This window comes from Perna viridis, chromosome 2 (assembly GCF_037379345.1).
Source record: "Perna viridis isolate PV_CMFRI_1.1 ecotype Kerala chromosome 2, ASM3737934v1, whole genome shotgun sequence".
NCBI classification, from domain to species: Eukaryota; Metazoa; Mollusca; class Bivalvia; order Mytilida; family Mytilidae; genus Perna; species Perna viridis.
In genome coordinates, this window is record NC_142446.1 from 46,700,606 (window position 1) to 46,722,654 (window position 22,049).

Here is a 22,049-nt window from a genome sequence, read left to right on the forward strand (position 1 = left end):
CATTTTTTTTTAAATAAAGACCAATTTGTTATTTTAACCTTTATAAAGTCTCGAAAACACAAAGTAGTAATTATAATGCAAATTCTTGAAATAAATATCATAAGTCAGTTTTGTATTGTGTTAGTAACATTTCTAAATTTTCAGTGACTACCTGGAAAATATCAGCAATAACGTTGCAATGAATATTTATGACCAGTGTGTAGACAGATGACTGTTTATTATAAATAATATACAAATATAAAACATATGATAATACCTACAAAGCTGAAATTAGATCCAATATCTAGGGCATGATGATAAGCATAGGTAAATACAGTGATTCATGAGGCACAGCACGATATGACAGTAGTTGAACCTTGAATGGTAAATATATAGACGCAATTTATACTTTGAATTTAAATGGACGACACATTGATTTTGACATAGATTTATCGCATTGTAACTAATTCTTCCGCTGAAGTAGGATGTATAGCTACAGTTTCATCAAACTGAGCCTTCGTAGCTCCCATCTTGATTGCCACAGAGAATCCCTGAAGCATCTCATCAACTCCCTGTCCTATCATATGTATACCTACAACCTAAAACAAAAATAGGTTGTTATATTTGGTAGCATACTTCCATATATTACAATAAAACAACAGTTATGTGGCGTGTAGAAAGAATTTGGCTAAACCTAACGGTTTTGGAGATATATGTGAAAAACTACTGTCTAACCCCTATGTTCTATTTTAGTAATAGTGGCCATGTTTTTTGACGGAACAAAAAACCCCACTTCAATTCTATGCAAGATACCCCAAGGAACACTTATATTGAGTTTTGTTTCAATTGGTAAAATAGTGTCGGAGAAGATTTTTGAAAGAAATAACAAAAAATAGCAAAAAACTTTGAAAAAGGGCAATAACTCCAACATGGCTTAATAGATTAAAATGAAAATTTTACCTCAGATAGATCTCATCATGCTGAACACTTTTACCCCGTCGAAAAACAATTGTCTGACTCCTATGCTCTATTTTTAGTAACGGCGGGCATGTTTTTCGACGGATCAAAAATCCCCACAACAATTCTATGCAGGATACCCCAAGGAACACTCATACCACGTTTGGTTTCAATTGATTAAGTAGTTTCAGATGAGAAGAGTTTTGAAAAATTGTTCACGACAACAACGGACGACGAAAAAAAAGCCCCGTGCAGGTCCAGGTGTTAAAAGAATAGGCCTGCAGCAGCGCTAAGCTTGTCGTATAAGGCGACTAAATAGTGCTCAGAAACCTAGCCGGGGGCTAGGCGCTCTGCCCACAGAGCAACTGGGATGTGTGCCCCAGGTGGTTGAATGGAGTACCCCTGGCGTGTTACATGCTGGGGTTGTCAGGCTATAATACGGAAAACCTGACCGCAAACCATAGTGGTGCACCGTGTTGGGAAAGATGCCACATTCCTTGCACGTTAAAGAACCCTGCTGTGGTATTCGATAGGAGTAGGAACCTTTGCACTCCGCCACAGGAGGCTAAATTGCCCGACCTTACCTATCCCCCCTTTTTCCAGTGGCAATCAAAATTTGTCGACCCTATTGTCCTTGTGTCCCATCCTTTTTTTCATTTCATGTTCATTTTATCATCCATTTCATGTTCATCGTCTGAATATAGCTGAAATATTGCTGCTCGGACGTTAAACCCCAACAAACAAACAAACAATAAATATTCTCTGATACTTTTTTCCAGAGCTTAAATGCATTTTTCATGTATGATCAGGCACTATAAAGTACAGTAAAACCAGTTTTTGAACTAACATGAATTAGGCACAGTCTACAACCAAGCATTGCACTCATGACTTATACATATGTTAAGTCATTGAAAAAAAATGGGATGATAGCCGAAAGGAGCGAGAAAGGTAGATGGTTGTCCATAAAAAGAATAATAAATGAGTGTATCAAATCAAGGTACTGTAAATACATTTTTAATTTTTTTTTCTTTGTTTCAGAATTTGCAGTTTTTTTAAATTGTTAATCAATTTAAAGGCTACTTTTACTTTGAATTCACTTCCTTGGCCCATTTCTGCAGACCTATCTGATACCTATTACAGTTGGCCAGATGTATATTGCTAGCCTCACATGTGATACTTGGTATGAAGTTTGCTCAGTTGATCAAAATACATTTTAACCGATATAAAATTTTGCAGGGTTTGGTTTATACAGGTTTCACTGTATCAATGTCATTACCTTCTCGTCTGGAAGAGCACAAATCATTTTCATCTGACATTTTTCCTTTCTGGTTGTTACAGCAAAATACATTGGTGTAAATTCAGACTTATAAATCTTTATATTGTCTTTGCCATATTTTGTTTCTGCTTCACCTTTAAACATAACAAATAGTATAGAACTTATTAATTGATCAATTGACTGATTCAATAATTAATTGTTGTTTAAAGTCAATTTGAAGATATTTCGTGTACTTCAGGATTAGAAAATGTGAACAATTCAACATCCACAGCTTAGTACAAGATCACCATGTGAGCAGATTTTTAATGTGCTAAGTCACAGAAACAATAAACCCAGAAAAGCAGGACTGAATTTATTAATATAAACAAGGAATTGTATCTTCCATATTAGAATTGCAGCACTATTATTCCAATTTATAAAGGTATTTATTTTTTGTAGTCAGAATGTTCAGATAATAAGGAATGTTTTTTTTCTTATTAAAGAGAGTTAATCCAAAGTGTTTCTCCCTATGTAAATTCATGTATGATTACTGGAACAAATCAATAACATAATAATGTAATATAACTAGTACTTTGCATATCAACTTCCACTTTTGATGAATCCACTTGGAAAATGATCTTTCTACGACTCTGGGAAGATGTTTACAAAATGCTGGAATTTTTGTCAGCATATTTGTCCAGTGTGGTGGACGTGTTTTTCAACAAACGGTTGGCATTCCAATGGGAACAAATTGTGCTCCTTTACTTGCTGACCTATTCCTTCACTCATATGAGGCTGACTTTATAGCTGATCTGATCAGAAAGAAAGAATATCATTTGGCTAGATCCTTCAATTTCAGTTTCCGCTATATAGATGACGTATTATCTTTAAACAATTCTAATTTCGGGGATTTGTTACATCACATCTACCCAAAAGAACTTGAGATAAAGGATACTACAGACATTGAGAAGTCAGCCTCATATCTTGACCTACACTTAGAAATCGATGGTAAAGGAAAACTATTGACCAAACTTTACGACAAACATGATGACTTTTCATTCAGAATTGTCAACTTTCCTTTCATCTGTGGCAACATGCCTTCGGCTCCTGCGTATGGAGTGTTCATATCACAACTCATACGTTATGCCAGAGCTTGCCGAAACTACGCAGACTTTTTGTATCACGCTAGAACTCTAACAAATAGGCTTCTGGAACAGGGTTATGTTGCTACAAGATTGAAGTCATCACTACTGAAGTTTTATGGTCGTCTTCATAAGCTCGTGGATCGTTATGGTGTGTCCACCAGCACCATGGGAACTGATTTATTCAACAGGTCATAGTTTTCCTTTCCTCGTTTGTCTACCCTGGACTTAACTTTTCATGAGCAACTCGGCGAGTGTTTCTAGAAAAGCAGAGGACGCTTACCCTACCTGTGCACCTGGTCCATGCTCCCAGTTTTTAGTGGAGTCCGAGTTGCTCATTTACTATTGTTACTTTGTATGTATGATTTTAGTTACTTTATGTTCTTTGTGGTGTATGTCTGTTTTCCATGTGTGGTCTTTGTCCCTGGATTAAATTCTTTTGATTACCGCTATAACCTTGGTTCCCTTGATTACTAATTGCCTATTGAGGATAAACTCAAACAGAAACTTCCCTTACCTTGTGTAAGTCCTACAGTTCCAACTGGTGGATGTGAGAACACCACAGTAGCTATGTTAGAATAATCTAGCTTCAGATCTGGTTGATTATTAAATAGTCGGTGGGCAAGTTTTCTCCCTGCTGCTATGGCAACTAAAACCGAAAGAGGTTTAAAAGTGAGGATAAAGCAAAGATGTATATGTTCTAAGTTCAGCTATGAAACAATTCTGTAACCAGCTTAACCAGAATATTTTCATCAAATCCAGTTGAATATTGCATATTCAAATGAAAAAGACAACTTGAAGACAGCTGGTAAATTAAAATATTTTATTTTAAATGTCAACCCTTAATTAAGAAGCTGTGAAAGTACTTTTACTCATGGGAGCCAATTTTTGTGGTTTAAGGGAAAATTTTCACTTCATAAATTCTAGAATTTATGGATCTGACATCTCTAACATACAAATGAATGGGAACCACATTTCATGGTTTACCAAACCGACAAAAACCATGAAAATTGGTACCCCACAAAAAAATACAATTTGTGAAATACTGTGTGGAATACTATTGGTTGAGAATATTGTTTATATTTTTCCAAGAAAAAAAAGCTTTAAACCCACAGGTCCCCAAGTGGATAGAAAGTATGAAATGGCAAATTAGAGTAAAATGGTAACACTTCATGGAATGAACAATAATTTGAAGTTACAATGTTATGCTACTGTTTATTTGAATTGTCCCTTCTCAAAGTTGAATTCATTTAATACTGTTTTTTTAAATATATGCATTGAAATATACTCCTTCAAAGTATCTACTTTAACAATAGTTAGATTCTTATAAATTTCTTGCACGTTTTCATATTATTTAAAATATACATGTACAAAAAGTATATACATAGTTCTGATGAACTTTAATGCACTTCAGCCATAAGTATAATTCCAATAAAATCATTTTTCACATAAAACACTCAAATCAGAGCTGTTAATCATAGCTCTTAATCCAGAACAACAATTACAATGAAAATAAAACTAAGAAATATTCTCCATATAATTCCAGTTACATGTATATCATTGTACGTAATCCCAAGCTGTGCTTCCAATGAAAAAAAAACAATTAATCCAAATATTTAATTTGAAAATAACCATTGCACAAGATCCCAAACTACATTTTGTGGTAATGAAAATCATTGCACTTTAAAATATGCACTAAAATCATTGCGCTTTAATAATCCACAAAAGTTTCCAGGAAAACAGCATTTAAATCCAAAGCTATAAATTCAATGAACTGCACTTAATCCAAAGAAGTTTCAATGTAAATAACACTTATTCAAAATCTTAAATTTCATTGAAAATCATTGCACTTATAATCCCAAATTATAACTTCTATCAAACTCAATGCACTAAATCCCAAACTATAACAAAAATGAAAATTATTATCAACATGATACTTAATCCCAAGCTATGAAAACCAGTGCAGTTAATCCGGAACATCATAATTCTAATGGAAATCTTTCACAATTAATAAAGCACTTCATTCACTTTTAAGCTTACTCATACTCAAAATTGAATAATATAAACTTGTAGCACTATTTCAAAAATTGTAATTCACGTGAACCTCAAACTGTTTGCATTTTGTATAACACTTGCTCCTTAACTTTAGTATGAATCACATACACATAGGTAGGCCTATTCCAGTTTTATGACGGAGGGGGTAAATATTAATTGAGGTCTCATTTTTATAATATATAAGACTTCTGTGCAATGTAGTTAAGATAAAATAAATATTCTAAATCATGGCTTTCAACCTTGTCAACAAAATACAAAACAAAATATAATTTATTAAATTTGAACTCCCCTCACCAATGAAAAATAGAATAGCCCAGGTAGTTGCTTCAGATTTAAATAACTAGGAGCTGGCTGTGGAAAGATTCATAGGTGAGTATTCAACAACTCTTTCAATAGCAACTGGTAAGTTTAAATGTCCCAATAGCTTTGTCAATCCTTTGTATTGTTCAGCAGATTGGTAACAAAAGTGTGTCATGGTTGTGGGAAAGTTACTGTAACTACCAGAGAATACCTGTGTGATCTTTTGGATACTGTCTTTTAATTTTTAATAGCTTTCAAATATGTTGACCTTAATGTTTAAGTTTGCCATTCACCATAATAATTGACAGCTATTCAAACTTAAAGAACAGTGCCCTATAGATCAGGTGCCCTATGGTAGTAATACAGGCACATTGGAATAAAGTAGGACAGATTTCTACCTAGAGAGCTATTTAAATTACTCACTAGCGTACATAAATTTGTATTGAAATTGGAACTAGTCTATTTCAACTAGCCGTAAAATAATATTATATTGTTTTTTTTTCATTGCAGGATAAATACAATATTTGGATATTGTTTATAAACCCATTACCCTACCTGGAGTAAGTAGCCATTTACCACACACATCTCCTAAGGCATAAATCTTGTTTGCAGTTGTATTCTGATATTCATCAACAATAATATGGTTTCCAGAATCCATTTTGACTCCCTACAAAGAATTGAACACTGACAAAAAAATATTGTGTTGTCAATCGGAACCACTGATGAAAAAAAGGTAGTTTTCAAAATCATTACCTATACATAAACTGACAAAAAAATAACTGATGCATGACGATAGAGCTATGCATTTAATTTGCAAATGCAAGTTATACACCTCCAGTGGTGATAAAAAAATTAAATGAAGACCTTACTTTTCAGTCCATGTTCTGTTCTGCTTTGACATCATAATAAACCTATTTGATGTATTATAGACCTTGGTACAATGTATGTACCTTTTGTATGATTTGTCAAAAAACATACCCACAAATAAAATAAGTAAGAACTAGAGGCTCAAGAGAGCCTGAATCACCCACCTTGTTAACCATTTTCTTATTTGAAAAACTTGAGGAATGAGACAGGCTAAGTTAAAATCAACTAAATTGTTATAATGCAGGAAACGCTTTTCATAGCATTTTCATGACCTGAACCAGAATTTTGCTAAAGGCAACAATTTTTCAATTTTTTTTCAAAAACCTGTCTTATGACCTCTAAGTTCCATTTTTAGTATAGGCAACCATATCTATTCACGGATTAAAAATCACAACAGTCATTTTGAGTACAATACACTAAAGAACTATTATGCCTATTTTCATTCAATGATCTTAAATGGTTTTAGAGAAGATTTTCAAAGTTGTACATGTGAAAAAAAAACAATAAAAACACTGTTTCAGGGGTCGTAACTCCTACATCATTCAATGAATGGTTTTGAAAATTTCGGCATAGGTCCTTCTCATGATGCTTAACAATTTTACCCGGCCAGAAATTTGGTAAAGGCAACGGTTTTTGAGTTATTTGCAAGAAACTGCCATCTGACCCCTATGTTCTATTTTTAGTAATGGCGGCAATGTTTTTTCATAAATCAACAATCCCAACGATCATTTTGTGTGGGATACCCTAAGGAACATAAATGCCAACTTTCATTGAATTCTATGCAATGCATTTTGAGAAGAAGATTTTCAACGTTGCACATGCGAAAATACCAAAAAAAAACTGTTTCAGGGACCGTAACTCCTACATCAGTTGACCAATCATTTTGAAAATTTTGGCATGGGTCCATCTCATGATGCTGAACAATTTTACCCTACCAGACATTTGCTAAAGGCAACAGTTTTCGCGTTATTTGCAAAAAAACTGCAATCTGACCCCCTATGTTCTATTTTTAAAAACAGTCGCCATGTTTTTTCATGGATCAAAAATCCCAAAGGTCATTTTGTGCAGAACACCCTAAGGAACAATCATGCCAAGTTTAAAACCTGTCAGTCCAGTAGTTTCAGAGGAGAAGATTTTTTTTAAATTTGTCCACGACGACAATGACGACGACGGACACCAAGTAATGGCATAAGCTTACTTGGCCTTTGGCCAGGTGAGCTAAAAAAAAAAGCTGTAAAATGAAAAATTCCTAAAATCTTCCCATTTTCAATACCAGCTGTAGCCATACAACTTATAAAACTAGATTTTTCACATTCTTCTTTTACCTTAAAGGTAATAATATTTAATCCTTGTTAATGTAGACAGGTAAATTAAAATTTTAAAAATCCCCCCCCCCAAAAAAAAAAGAAAAGGCCCAACCACTTATTCTCAGTGACTGGAGGAAGCAGCTATTCTGGTCATTTTATGTGTCAGAAGGTCATACAAATACCAGTTCATATAATAGCCAACTATACAGTATTAAAAATAGGGCATTGATGGTACTCTAAGTCGTATCCTGACAGATAATGGTGTAAAAAGGAGGATGGCAAAATGTTCAAAATGGCCTAATTCTAAAACCACATGTTAGATTTTTTTAACCTAACCTGAACTTCATTATACTAAACAACTGTGCTTTTTTTAAAAAAAAAATCATAGATCCATACTCAAGTTATCATCCTAAAACCGTCAAGGAAGGACAGACAGACAGACAGACAAATATGACACATAACTTTTCAGAAGGTGTCACAAAATACATTGCCACTTTGTGTGGCAGAGTATAAAAATGGAGACTTACTAATTTCTCTAAGCCAATATTTTGAGAGAGAGGAACTCTACCGATGGCCCAGAGAAGACAGTCAACACCAGTTATCTTATCCCCAGTACTAAGGTCCAGATCTAATAAACCATTACTCTGCTTTGTAACTGACTTAACCTGAAAAAAAATCATCTTAAAGTCTTGTTATCAAGAAATAGAGCCTCCATCAGTTACCAATACAGCATTCACCTGGTGGCAATGACATTTTGTTCAAGCAAGGAACAAAAGCAAAATTTATATACATATAGTATCATACTCATTCAGATCTAAAAATATGTATTATGAAATCCATCTACATACAGAAGTATTTGCAGAAATGAGACCAACATGGGTTTATAAAATAAAATCCATACTTAACCTTGTGAGAGAATGAACTTAATACAGATAGAAATTATAATTTGTGCCGAAGCTTCTGAAGCTTAAGTTTTTCCATACTTGTCAACTTTTGGAAAAATTCATGTGGGAGATTCTCCCCACTGACACTGTCTCATATAGGAGATTTTTATGTAAAAGCAAATTTTAGATGTAAAAATTCAATTATTTAGTATTTTTCAGAGAAAATATAGTAATTTTAACCAAAAACTTCCCACAAATCTTACATCTTTTTCTGTGGGAGTGTTCCCATAATGTGGAAGGTTAACAGGTATGGTTTCTGTGGGAGTGTCCCCCTAATGTGGAAGGTTAACAGGGATGGTTTCTGTGGGAGTGTCCCAATAATGTGGAAGGTTAAAAGGTATGGTTTTTGGCATGCAGATTGAACAACACAGTTTTAACTTCACATGTCAACACATGTGCTTGACTTGTAATTGGTTATAATAATTTATACTCCAGTATCTAATACCTATCTACTTTCATATGTATTGCTTGTATACCTGTGTTCTTCTCTTAACCTTCACACCAGAATGTTCCATATTTGCTGTGACATTTGAACTGATTACAGGGTCAAATGTTCTTAATACCTGTAAAACATCATGACAAAAATTACATTGTTTGTTACAAACACTGTATCCATCGCCATGATTTTTTCCTATATTTGGTTTGGGGTTAGTTTCTAAATTTGCTACAGTAAATGATGTTTTTGCATGTAGAAACCTCTATAATATAATGTGGTGACATTATTTCCTGCACAATCATCAGAAATATGTTTTGCCTCACCAAAAAAAAATCGGTAACAAAAGTTTTTATCAAAAATAAAAATGGTGTATAAAGACAATAAATAATAAGCTGAAACACAATATTATCCAATCAGATTCTAAGTTTAAAACTTCACTATCCAATCAGATTCTAAGTTTAAAACTTCTCTATCCAATCAGACTTTTATGTTTAAAACTTCAATGTCAACTCTCCCTTTCCTTCTACAAGAAAATATAAGTAGGAGCAGAGCTGAACATCTAATGTGAAAGTACTTTTATTTGTGGATATCAATTTTCATGGATTGCAAACTTTGGTTCATGGGTTCTTACATTCGTGGTTTGGCATTTCCTACAGTACAAATAGATGGAAAATATGTATTTTTGTCAGGAATTTAATTTGTGGTCTGATTCAACCACAACATCCACAAAAATTGGCACCCAACAAATATAAGTACATTCACAGTAATTTTATCCACAGTACATGTATTACCTCATCATATCTTATAAGTATAGAAGTATCAGATCCTAGAGAATTGAATATTCCAGCCAATTCTACAGCAATGTATCCTGCGCCTACCACTACTGTCTTTCTGAAGGAAGGAACACATGGATTTATTTATAGGTGATTTATAACAGTGGTAAAACAATGTACTGTAAAATCTTATGTCCTGGTTGACAGGATACCCATTACTTGGTATCCCCACTGGTAACAATATCAAAATAATTTTTTTTTACTTTATGTGGATTATTTTGTTTCTGAATAAACAAGATTGCTACATGTAGCCATATGTCCTTGCTGTAGCAAAAAAAAAGATGAAATGCAAAAGTTCTGAACTCCTATACACTTTGTAGAATCAAAACTGCAGTGCAACATGATCAATAGTCAACGCATATGGTGACTAACAATCCTACAAAATTTGAACAAAATCCACACAGCTGTGCGAGTCCACAATGTGTTCCTTTAGGTTACAGACCACCAATTCAACCAATGAGCATTTGGAACGTACGCAAAAATAGTCCTACGCAGAAATTACCCCTGTTCCTCATAGTGCTGTGAAAAAAGTTCTCATCTTATTTTAAAAATTTAAACAGTTTCTGAAAGGAAAAACATCTCTGTACATTTTATAGGTGCATTTTGCTTCTTGTGATGTGAAGCCTAATCTCCATAATGATTTTTAAATATACCCCTATCTTGTGAAAACACTGGGATTTCCCATGCTAATTATAGACCCTTCACTTCCGGTGACCAGTACTGCACTGCAAGTCTGCTAACCCCACATGCCATTCTGAGGATTGTGAGCTGACATATGTAGAATCATGCTGATATATAGTCATCTGCAGGTTAAAGTTAAGGTAAAGTCCAGAGAAGCCATTGAATATTGTGAAATTAGCATAGAAGCCTATGGGAAGTGGAATTAGTGGTTTTTAGCCTTAAGATGAAGCCATGGCAAAATGAAAAGTTTCTTGAAATAGCTTTAAACTACTTGAAGATCTTGTTAACTTTGCCATGAGAGGAATACACTACAAAAATCCTTCAAAATATGCATTTTTTTAAGTTATAGGTCCAAATTATGGAAAATTGGTCTTTTTGGCTGATTTTTATGTCCTATCTTGTAAAAAGTGTAGAAATTTTAGTAAAAATATCAAATATTAAACTTTGAGGGCTATATTTACCTAAATATGGTAGTAATAAGCACTTGAAATCAAGTTTTGTGTAGATTTGAGCAAAAATTAGGTTAGAAATGAGGAAAAACTCACTTTCATTACTGCGGTTAAGGCCATATAAGCATTCCCCTATGGCAACATGGAAAATCCATTATTGAGCACTTTTTTTGCTTTAGGTGCCCTTTACTGGTCATGTTTTAATGTGAAAACACTGTATTTACAAATTTAAAGCCAAATATATCACCTTTTGTGAAAATTTAAAGATTTAGGATTTTTGACATGTGATCAAGAAAAAGGGGGAGGCATGTCAGAAATAAATTTTTAGAAATAGACCAATTTCTCAGAAAATGATTACTTTTAAAACTATTTCTTCATTAATATTGTTAAAAAACAAGTTGTGATTGATATTTTTTATTTGAAAAGTCAGAAAAAGTTCTTTGCAAATATTTAATGCATTTCAGTATGGTAGAATATTTTCACTTTTTTGCTCGCAAAACTTGGTTACCCTATATTTAAAAATCAAATATTTAAAAAAGTGCTTGTCACATTTCACTGAAACTTTGCAAATGCATTCAGTATGTGTGTAGGAAGATACCTGTATAGTTATTTATTTTTTCTAAGACAAAAAGTGACTCTTTAGGTTACAGACCACCAATTCAACCAATGAGCATTTGGAACGTACGCAAAAATAGTCCTACGCAGAAATTACCCCTGTTCCTCATAGTGCTGTGAAAAAAGTTCTCATCTTATTTTAAAAATTTAAACAGTTTCTGAAAGGAAAAACATCTCTGTACATTTTATAGGTGCATTTTGCTTCTTGTGATGTGAAGCCTAATCTCCATAATGATTTTTAAATATACCCCTATCTTGTGAAAACACTGGGATTTCCCATGCTAATTATAGACCCTTCACTTCCGGTGACCAGTACTGCACTGCAAGTCTGCTAACCCCACATGCCATTCTGAGGATTGTGAGCTGACATATGTAGAATCATGCTGATATATAGTCATCTGCAGGTTAAAGTTAAGGTAAAGTCCAGAGAAGCCATTGAATATTGTGAAATTAGCATAGAAGCCTATGGGAAGTGGAATTAGTGGTTTTTAGCCTTAAGATGAAGCCATGGCAAAATGAAAAGTTTCTTGAAATAGCTTTAAACTACTTGAAGATCTTGTTAACTTTGCCATGAGAGGAATACACTACAAAAATCCTTCAAAATATGCATTTTTTTAAGTTATAGGTCCAAATTATGGAAAATTGGTCTTTTTGGCTGATTTTTATGTCCTATCTTGTAAAAAGTGTAGAAATTTTAGTAAAAATATCAAATATTAAACTTTGAGGGCTATATTTACCTAAATATGGTAGTAATAAGCACTTGAAATCAAGTTTTGTGTAGATTTGAGCAAAAATTAGGTTAGAAATGAGGAAAAACTCACTTTCATTACTGCGGTTAAGGCCATATAAGCATTCCCCTATGGCAACATGGAAAATCCATTATTGAGCACTTTTTTTGCTTTAGGTGCCCTTTACTGGTCATGTTTTAATGTGAAAACACTGTATTTACAAATTTAAAGCCAAATATATCACCTTTTGTGAAAATTTAAAGATTTAGGATTTTTGACATGTGATCAAGAAAAAGGGGGAGGCATGTCAGAAATAAATTTTTAGAAATAGACCAATTTCTCAGAAAATGATTACTTTTAAAACTATTTCTTCATTAATATTGTTAAAAAACAAGTTGTGATTGATATTTTTTATTTGAAAAGTCAGAAAAAGTTCTTTGCAAATATTTAATGCATTTCAGTATGGTAGAATATTTTCACTTTTTTGCTCGCAAAACTTGGTTACCCTATATTTAAAAATCAAATATTTAAAAAAGTGCTTGTCACATTTCACTGAAACTTTGCAAATGCATTCAGTATGTGTGTAGGAAGATACCTGTATAGTTATTTATTTTTTCTAAGACAAAAAGTGACTCTTTAGGTTACAGACCACCAATTCAACCAATGAGCATTTGGAACGTACGCAAAAATAGTCATACGCAGAAATTACCCCTGTTCCTCATAGTGCTGTGAAAAAAGTTTTCATTTTATTTTAAAAATTTAAACAGTTTCTGAAAGGAAAAACATTTCTGTACATTTTATATGTGCATTTTGCTTCTTGTGATGTGAAGCCTAATCTCTACGATGATTTCTAAATATATCCCTATCTTGTGAAAACACTGGGATTTCCCATGTTATTTATAGATCCTTCACTTCCGGTGACCAGTACTGCCCTGCAAATCTGCTAACCCCACATGCCATTCTGAGCTGACACATGTAGAATCATGCTGATATATAGTCCTCTGCAGGTTAAAGTTAAGGTAAAGTCCAGAGAAGCCATTGAATATTGTGAAATTAGCATAGAAGCCTATGGGAAGTGGAATTAGTGGTTTTTAGCCTTTAGAGTATCGTGTACAAATTTAGTCCCGTAACTCTTGTAAAATTTGTTGATTCAAATTTGCAAAGCAATATCATCAACTACAAATGGTAACTAATAATCCTACAAAATTTTAACAAAATCTTTTTAAGCAGTTTCTGAGGAGTTACGTCCATGAAGATGCACACATACATGAACACACAGTCACTAGTACATCTATGACCTCTTCCACATTATGGCAGAGGAACAAAAATATGATATGATCTGCAAACATTCCAGATGGTGTTTGGTCTGTAATTTTTCCCTTGTTATCAGCCCTCGTTTGATATCATTCTTTAGGACTGATATCTAAATCTCGGGTTGATAACAAGGGCATTCATAAAAAACCCATATATTAATCTATAATTAATTTTCTAGTCACTAGTAACTACCTATATAATGATGTACCATGCAATTGTCATTTTATAGATAATTTCTGAAATAATGTCTGACAATAAACCAAACAAAATGTTGATGTCCGTTTTTAGTGGGGTTCAGAAAACATGGTATTAATAAGTATCTATATACACATACTTTGGAAGGTCTTCAAGTTCAAAGAATCCATCACTTGTTATTCCATGCTCAGCCCCTAAAACAAAATATTGAAATAAATCTCAATTTCAAGACTGAGAATTCCAACAATATACCAAATTAAAATCACACAGTACATATATACATATAACCTTTTTAGACATTCTACTTTTCAAAAAAGAAAGGGCACTTATTACAGGATAACTAATGAAAAATAGTGAATAACTAAAATATTACAATGATTGCTAAAGAACAAGAAAATTGAATGAATGTGAGAAACCACTGTAGTTCTGTGCACCAAATACTTTTAACAGTAACAGGAAAGAGTGATTACATTATGGTTTTGACATCTACCCACTGATTAATGTCATTACCCAGTGGTGGTTCTTGGAAAAATTTCCCGAGGAAGGGCACCCCCCTCTCAATTTTTTTTACGAAAAATATTGTGAGTTTTGTGCAAAGTTTTGGCAAAAAAAAGCAAATGATAGCCTCCATCTCCCTTTCATAATCTTCTGGGTCAGACCTCCATCTTTTCTATAAATTTTTGGATCCGTCCTTGTTTTTCATAAGAGAGAGAAGATGGATCCTGGCCCAGTGCACCTGTTTTCAGAAAAAAAAACTGTTTAATAAAAAGAAAATCATTGAAGTGTGATGGTACATGCTACCTGTTTGGTCAGTCAGTGCACCCTCACATTCTAATATTCCTGTATCCTCCTCTGAACTGTTAAGCAGTAAATTATTATCATAGCAAACATCAAGTAACAAAGATTTACCAATAGAGTACTCCTCATTTCTAAAGTTGTGCATGTATACCCAAAACTATGCTTGACATCAAGAAACAAAGATTTACCTGTAGAGTACTCCTCATTTCTAAAGTTGTGCATGTATACCTCAAAACTATCCTTGACATCAAATAACAAAGATTTACCTATAGGGTACTTCTGTTTGAACACATTGACAATTTCTAATTGGTATTTTGCAGTTTTCCCAGCAGCAATTAGTTTTTTGTTCATGGCATATCCATGCTTATATAACACATCTCTCAGTACTTACCTGGAATATTAGTGGGTACCACTGGCTTTCCTCCAGTGGCTATCAGTATATGATCAGCTGAGTATTTCTGCCCAGCTACCTCAACACATCTATCTTCTGTCAAAACAGCATGGCCTGTTATCTTCTCAACCTTTGACTGCAAATACATATGAAGGATACTGTATTTCTGATAAGATCCCAATAGTGTATGGAAGGTGGCATGACATATTTAGAGACCATTCGACTTGCTCTCGTTCTAATGTTAAATTAGGGACAAATGACACCGTATCATGTATTACCCCAATTTTACATGTGAAAAACACAGATTTAGAGACAAAATCTTGTTCAAAAATGGCACTATAATAAAACAGAAAAACATCGTGAACTTTAATCAGAGGTTAAAACTCAAGAAAATGTGTCAATTTATTAGAATAATTAATGGCAGGTTGGGTTCTCTCTTACATGAATTGGCGAAATAACTTTGTTTATTTAGTATGAAAGTATGGAAATATTGAAGCCAATACATAGGTGACATACATTGTATTCTCTGATTTAAAGCTTAGCAACTGTTATAGGTTTTGGCATCTTTTATTATTGATCTTTGTAAAACTTGGTTACTGTAATTATTTTCATTAAAACTATTCTTGCCAGGGACTAAAATATATATATTCAAGCAATACCAGAAGCAACCAGCAAGTTACTTGTCCTTATGTATGAATATTTAAAAAGAAGAATTCCAGTCAACATCACAGGATTATTTAAATTAAATGCTGGTTTTAACAAGTTCTCTAAATTTGGTAAATTATCAATAGAAATCTCCAATTCAACTTTAACTTTTTTCTAAAATTGCTCATGCTACAAATCCATAATATCACATGCAAAATTAACATAACCAACTTTTTTCGAAAGAAATAAAATACATAATTATTGATAAAGGTCAAAGTTCATAGTGCATATTTAGTACCTTTTCAAGATTACTTTCATAAATTCCATTTAGTCTTTTGATGTAAGCATCTCTTGTTGCTTTTATCTTCCTATAATCAGAAAAAAAAATATGGAGTACTAATTTTAAAATACAGATAAATACATACAGAACAAGAACTTTTTTACAAATGTGTTGTTGTACAGTTACACAGTCTGCTTGATTAAGATTTTTCTTCCAATCTTTAAGTAATATTAAAAAAAATACATGGTTTCTCATATTCCAAGTTTACCCTACTGGGGTAAAATGAAAATAATGTACCCCTACCCCACCGAAAAATCGCTTAAATTGGCATATTTCTCAATGTCAAAACCCCAGAGTATTTATGCTTCAGGAAAAAATGGCTCATTTGGTATTTTCTGTTTATTATTGCCACAATTTATAATTCTAGGATTCTTTTGATGAATTTTGCCGATTGTCATATTCAGAATTTATCCAAAAATGCAAAAAATGGGATTTTCGAATTTTCCGTAAAAGATAAATTCTACAAGTTATTGCTCAACTGAAACATCCCAAATTTGGGTATCATTTAATAGATAATTTTATTTTCTACATAAATAAACCACAAAAAACTAATTTTCAGGAAAGATTTTTCAAAAAATGGTAAAAATATTACCCCTACCCCTAGACAATCCATAAGTGTTACTGCAACAGTATTGGTACCACTGTAAAGCTGAGACATTGGACTACATAATGATACATACATATGTAAGTTTACTTCGTTTGAAGAAAGAAGAAGTTCATAGAATCAAAATAATCAAAAAATTGATTTTGGCCTCAACAGGGTATAAAAAGTAGGAGAAAAAAAAGGCTTCAGTGAATTTTTTGGCGACAAAAATATTCTGAAATGGGAGGTATAAGGGTACCTGAAAATCATATTTTGGTTGATGAGTGGGGGTACACCGGGGGTTATCTCAGCCCACATACTAATATAAGATAATTGTATAGGTTCACAAGACTACACTTAAGAGATATTTTCCTAGGCTTACAAGATTCACTTAAGAAATCTGCTAGTAAGAATTAACAGGATTTGGTAAACATTCATGTATATTTGTATGGGTCAATAGTACATCACTTAAATAATATATCTGCTTGGTTTAACGACTTGAATTGAGGAACAATTTAGTATGGGTGAAAATTTTTTTTCTATGTACTACAAGGGCTCAATTGCAATTTTCTCCAAATCAATCTGTGTAATTCTTGTTATGATGGAATTCTACCTAGCCAAAAAAATAATATACCATTTTAGTCTGAACTAAAAGGAGTCACTTACGACCAATTGAATCCCTTTGCTTCAACTTCAAAACCATAGTCTTTGTGATCATGGATAAATTCTGCATGAATTGCAGTATTAAACATTACTTTCTTTGGTACACATCCAACGTTCACCTGAAATTTATTAATTAATAACTATATTAAAATAGTATTTTACTTATCCTAAATAGCAAAAAAAAAAGAGAAACTATCAGGTATCCATAATCTCACTTAGAATTGAAGATTCAAGAATTGTGAAGGAACTTTTGATTACCTGTTTTCTTTATAATTTTTATTTAATGAGTATTTTTTCCCTTAATCTCTTAATTTGTTATAGTAATCGGATTTGGTAATGGTTACCTAATTCATAAACTCTAGAGCCAAAATGAACCAAAATATTAAGCATTATATTTTATGGTTTCTTTTTTTTTATTTTTCCAAAGAGTTGAGTGCAAACATTAATTCTTTAAAATATTTCAAAATTTGAAAAGCCAAACAAAAATGTTATAATAGTTACCAAATTGATGAACTTGTGCCCTGTTCACAGTTTGACATTTAAACCAGGTTCAATCCAAATTAGATATTTTGGATAATTTTTCTAAGAAATGTGAACATTGGTTAAAATTACCCCTAAAACTTAGGTGGAGTTAATCTGAGGCAAACCCAGGTTAGTTATCACAGGTGCTAGTGTGAATGTTAAAGTAGGGTAAAAGTGAAGTCTTGCCAAGGAGATATGTGACTTTCAATGACGTAATTTTAATGAATTGCTCCATTTTTGTGATGGAAAATCATTCTACTCAACATTAGAATTTTGTCAACATTTTACACTTTTCAATACATACAACAAATATCTATGTTTATATATACATGTTTGCATGATAATCTGAAATTTTTTTCATAGCCACACGTGGCATTTTTATTTTTGAGAAAGGGCAAATCCACAAATGGGACGCATGAACAGGAAGATTTAATCTGGATTAACTGACCTGTGTTCACTGGAGGCAAACTTTCAAATGTGAACAGTAGTGATGAAACTATGATCGATAAAAGTCTCAAATTGGTTGAAGTGCCATCCAGATGAGATTAATTGATTGCAATCTTCATAACTGATTATAATCAGATGTATACAGCAACATTTTTGGTCATCCTTAAATCAACCTTTTCATATACAAAAAATGTATTTTCTTTAATAATCTCACCATGTATACAAACTTAGACCATAGTTAAGAACAATTTTCACAATTTTTACTTTCATGACATTATAAGGCTGCAAATGTATAACTACAAACTGTACATTTTGGAGACACAATATGCTCGATCTGTCCTATCAAATATATTTGATGTACATAAAGGTAGTACAAAGTGACCTACACGTTAGTCTGTGAACCATGTTATATGGACTCATTATTACCTACAACATATACCCAAATATAATATAAAAATTCAACATGCTTAGTGTTGGAGGGTAAATACAATTCAAATCCCATACTTGTAAGATCTTACTACATCAAATACCCATTTTAGAAAAATTATTTGGCAATTACCTTAACTTTATTAGGAACTCATCATTAGGGCTTAAATACCAAACATTTATTGTATCTCAATATCTGTTAATATCTGAATAAAGTCAAAGAAACTTAATATTTCCAAGAACAATAATTTTGGCAAGAAACATTATAAATTTAGAACTCATAATGATAACCTCAGAAAAGAAAACAAAAATGTCTCAAAATGTGAACTGGTATGAGAGATACATGCACATGTGTATACATGGATGGTTTTCTAGAGGACTTTCATAGGCGCTTATGGTTTAATCCTTGTCATATTTACTACTGTAGATAGATTTTTGTTTCCGCACATAGAATTTTAGAAAATAAACTACTCTTTCCATTGAAAGTTGTTAGAGAACATCAAATTTTATTTTCAAAAAATGCCAAGAACTGAAATAGCTCAAAGTTACCAAGATTTTTACCGAACCTTACAACAATAGAGTTTACCAACGGTCATTTTGAACTCAATAACAACGAGTCAGCCAGAGGTCATTCTCTCAAGCTAGCAAAAAAACAATCACAATTAGACATCAGAAAATACTTTTTCACCAACTGTATTATAGACATTTGGAACAATCTTCCCTAGACAGTGATAGCATTCAAGAACAGACTTGATAGATACATGTACTGGGCGGCCCAGGGCCAACCAACCATTAATATAAGACTTTGATACAGAATCTAATTTTAGCAATGAAGTGCAATCATAATTAACGTTGAAGAAGAGCAAAATATAATTGTACCATTGGTACAACTGTTCCAGCGTTCTGAAGTAAATGATATACGGTAGTTTTCCCAGAACGGAAAATTTAAAAGTTTAAAGTACGTTTATAAGTGACACCTGTTTAAATATCCCGTATGAAAGCTACAATTTCAGACACCAATTGATGAATGTTCATGTCTGTAATCGCATGCAGAGATTGCGTCTTATTGGCTTTCACTGGGACCACATGAAACTTACACATGTTCCTCCCCATCTCGCTTCTTCCACGATTGCAGCTTTGATGCCAAATTCTGTGGCTCTTCTGGCACATGCCAAACCTCCAGAACCTCCTCCAATCACAATCAAATCAAAAGCCTTCGTAACTGGCGGCATTTTGAATAGTTTGAAAGTAAGTCTCATTTGTTTTCACGACTCACGTTCTATTTGTTGACCCTCCCAAAAAAAAAAACATCTACTACCATGAGTTATGCCCCTTTACACGCTTTAGATAACTATATGGCAGTCTGGCTTTTAGATGCCAATCTGCATTATTGAGAGTTATTGAAGACCTTATGACCCCTCTAAGGCCTTTGATCATGTTTTTTTTCTAAAAGCGTATGGTAATTCCGCTTTAAATTTACGTCAGAGATATTTAAATCTAACTCCTTGTTCTGATACATTGTTTCCTGTTTGATAAAGTATAATTTTTCAAACGGAAAACAATGGTTATAAAAATCCTTGACTAAATTGAATATGACATTGAGTATTATGACGAAAAATCCAGCAGTGCTAGAGGTTGTCTGGCAAGCTATTTTCTGACTTAGTGCCATACTAATCGGGAATGGAGGAAAGGAATTCCAACCGCTTACTTTGTAGGAGTATATGATGAATTTCAATGGGGTTTCTAGGTCCTTTTCTCATGAACTCATGTATATAATGAAACATATTTTTTTTTCACGTTAATTTAAAAAACACCATTCTTTGTACAATTAATACTTTGTTAACAGCAGGTGCTGTTGCTGTTGCATCATGTTGACAAAAAGATTTTAAATTTTTTATTGAATTGTTTGCTTATAAAAAAAATGCCGGCAATCCTGAAAAAATCAGACTATTTCTATTAGCAGAAAGACTCATAGTGAATAAGTTATTTGTTATTTCAATGAAATAAGAATGAAAAAAAGAAGATAACGTCATGCAGCATTAATTTAAGACTATATTTTGATTACACATATATAGCAAACATTTGTAAAAAGGCTGCTGGCCTAAAAAAACAAGAGACTCAGAAGAGGCTGAATCGCTCACCTGTTCAGCATTGAAAGTATTGCCATACTTAACTCTTTATGGCATTATGTATTTATAATTAAAAAATTAGTGAAATATATACGATTAAATTCAACAACTTTTGTTTTCTGGATGACAGGGGGGAATGGAAAAATAGTCAAAAGTGCATTTTCATGGGATACCATTCCAAGGAAAAAAAACAGGTTTTTCTGAAATAGATCTTATTATACTGAACATTTTTTAAATTAAATTAATCATCAATCTTCTATTGTTTTCTACAAAACAGGGATTAACTAGTAAAATCACAATTTTTCGCCTTTTAAGGCCAATAACTGTAACAAGGAATCTTCCGACAATTTTGATCGGAATAGAAACTTTAGTAGGCCTTATCATAAATTTTATCAATTTTATTTTTTCTATCTATTATAGTTTTCGAGATATTGGCTAAAAACTATTAAAAAAAACAAAACAAAAAAAAAAAACACACACACACACATCAAATTTTGCTTTTCAAAGACAATAACCCTAACAAGGAGTTGTCCGACAACTATTACCTAATAGTGACTTTTGTAAGCCTTATTATCAAGATCATTTCATTGACTGAAAGTTTTTTTTTTATATCTGTTATAGTTTTCTCGATAATGGCTGAAAACTGCAAGCAAAAAAGAAGAAAAAACCGCAATTTTTCACCATTCATAGCCAATACATTAGTAACTCTTTAACAAGGAACTGTGACCCAATACAGACTTTTGTAGTTGAGTTATGAGATCAAGCCTGAGTGAAGGAAACACCGGTATTAGATAAGTTAGATTATGCAAATGATCCTGTCTTACCGTTACATCTAGAGAAAAACATACAAGACAAAGCAACAAAATAACTGAAGAATCCTCTTCAATAGGATTAAAGACCGACATCAAGAAAATCGAAGTGATACTGAAGTAAATGGAAATCATCTAGTGTGCTCTAATTCACATATCTAGGAAGCACTGTAACATGTGACGGTGGTGCTAACAAAGATATACAATCAAGAATAGGAAAGGCAAGAGGTACAGTTGTT

General features: G+C 32.8%; 1 protein-coding gene across 2 annotated transcripts; it reads right to left on the minus strand.

Moving 5' to 3' along the window:
- Positions 1–200: 200 nt before the first annotated feature.
- LOC148625387 (glutathione reductase, mitochondrial-like) lies at positions 201–20,292 on the minus strand. Of its 2 annotated transcripts, none has more exons than XM_088568880.1 (12): positions 19,970–20,292; positions 17,481–17,596; positions 16,190–16,259; positions 15,247–15,382; positions 14,197–14,251; positions 10,034–10,133; positions 9,283–9,369; positions 8,390–8,527; positions 6,244–6,355; positions 3,851–3,982; positions 2,213–2,346; positions 201–578 (listed from the first exon to the last, which is right to left on the minus strand). In XM_088568880.1, the coding sequence occupies exons 1-12, from the start codon at positions 20,129–20,131 to the stop codon at positions 429–431; spliced, it is 1,392 nt and encodes a 463-aa protein (XP_088425006.1). In that variant the 5' UTR covers positions 20,132–20,292; the 3' UTR covers positions 201–428. The 2 variants fall into 2 exon arrangements, with proteins under 2 accessions (XP_088425006.1, XP_088425005.1); XM_088568879.1 differs by having other exon boundaries at positions 6,244–6,351; positions 8,386–8,527; positions 19,970–20,287.
- Between the last annotated feature and the right edge of the window lie 1,757 nt (positions 20,293–22,049).

Bases quoted from the DNA above. Each gene is read 5' to 3' on its own strand.
- LOC148625387 (XM_088568880.1), bottom strand. From the start codon at position 20,131: ATGAGACTTACTTTCAAACTATTCAAAATGCCGCCAGTTACGAAGGCT. The intron at 15,383-16,189 runs GTACTAAATATG...ATGTATTTGCAG, and splicing joins ATGAAAGTAATCTTGAAAAG to TCAAAGGTTGAGAAGATAAC. The intron at 3,983-6,243 runs GTAGGGTAATGG...TTTCGGTTTTAG, and splicing joins TAAATGGCTACTTACTCCAG to TTGCCATAGCAGCAGGGAGA.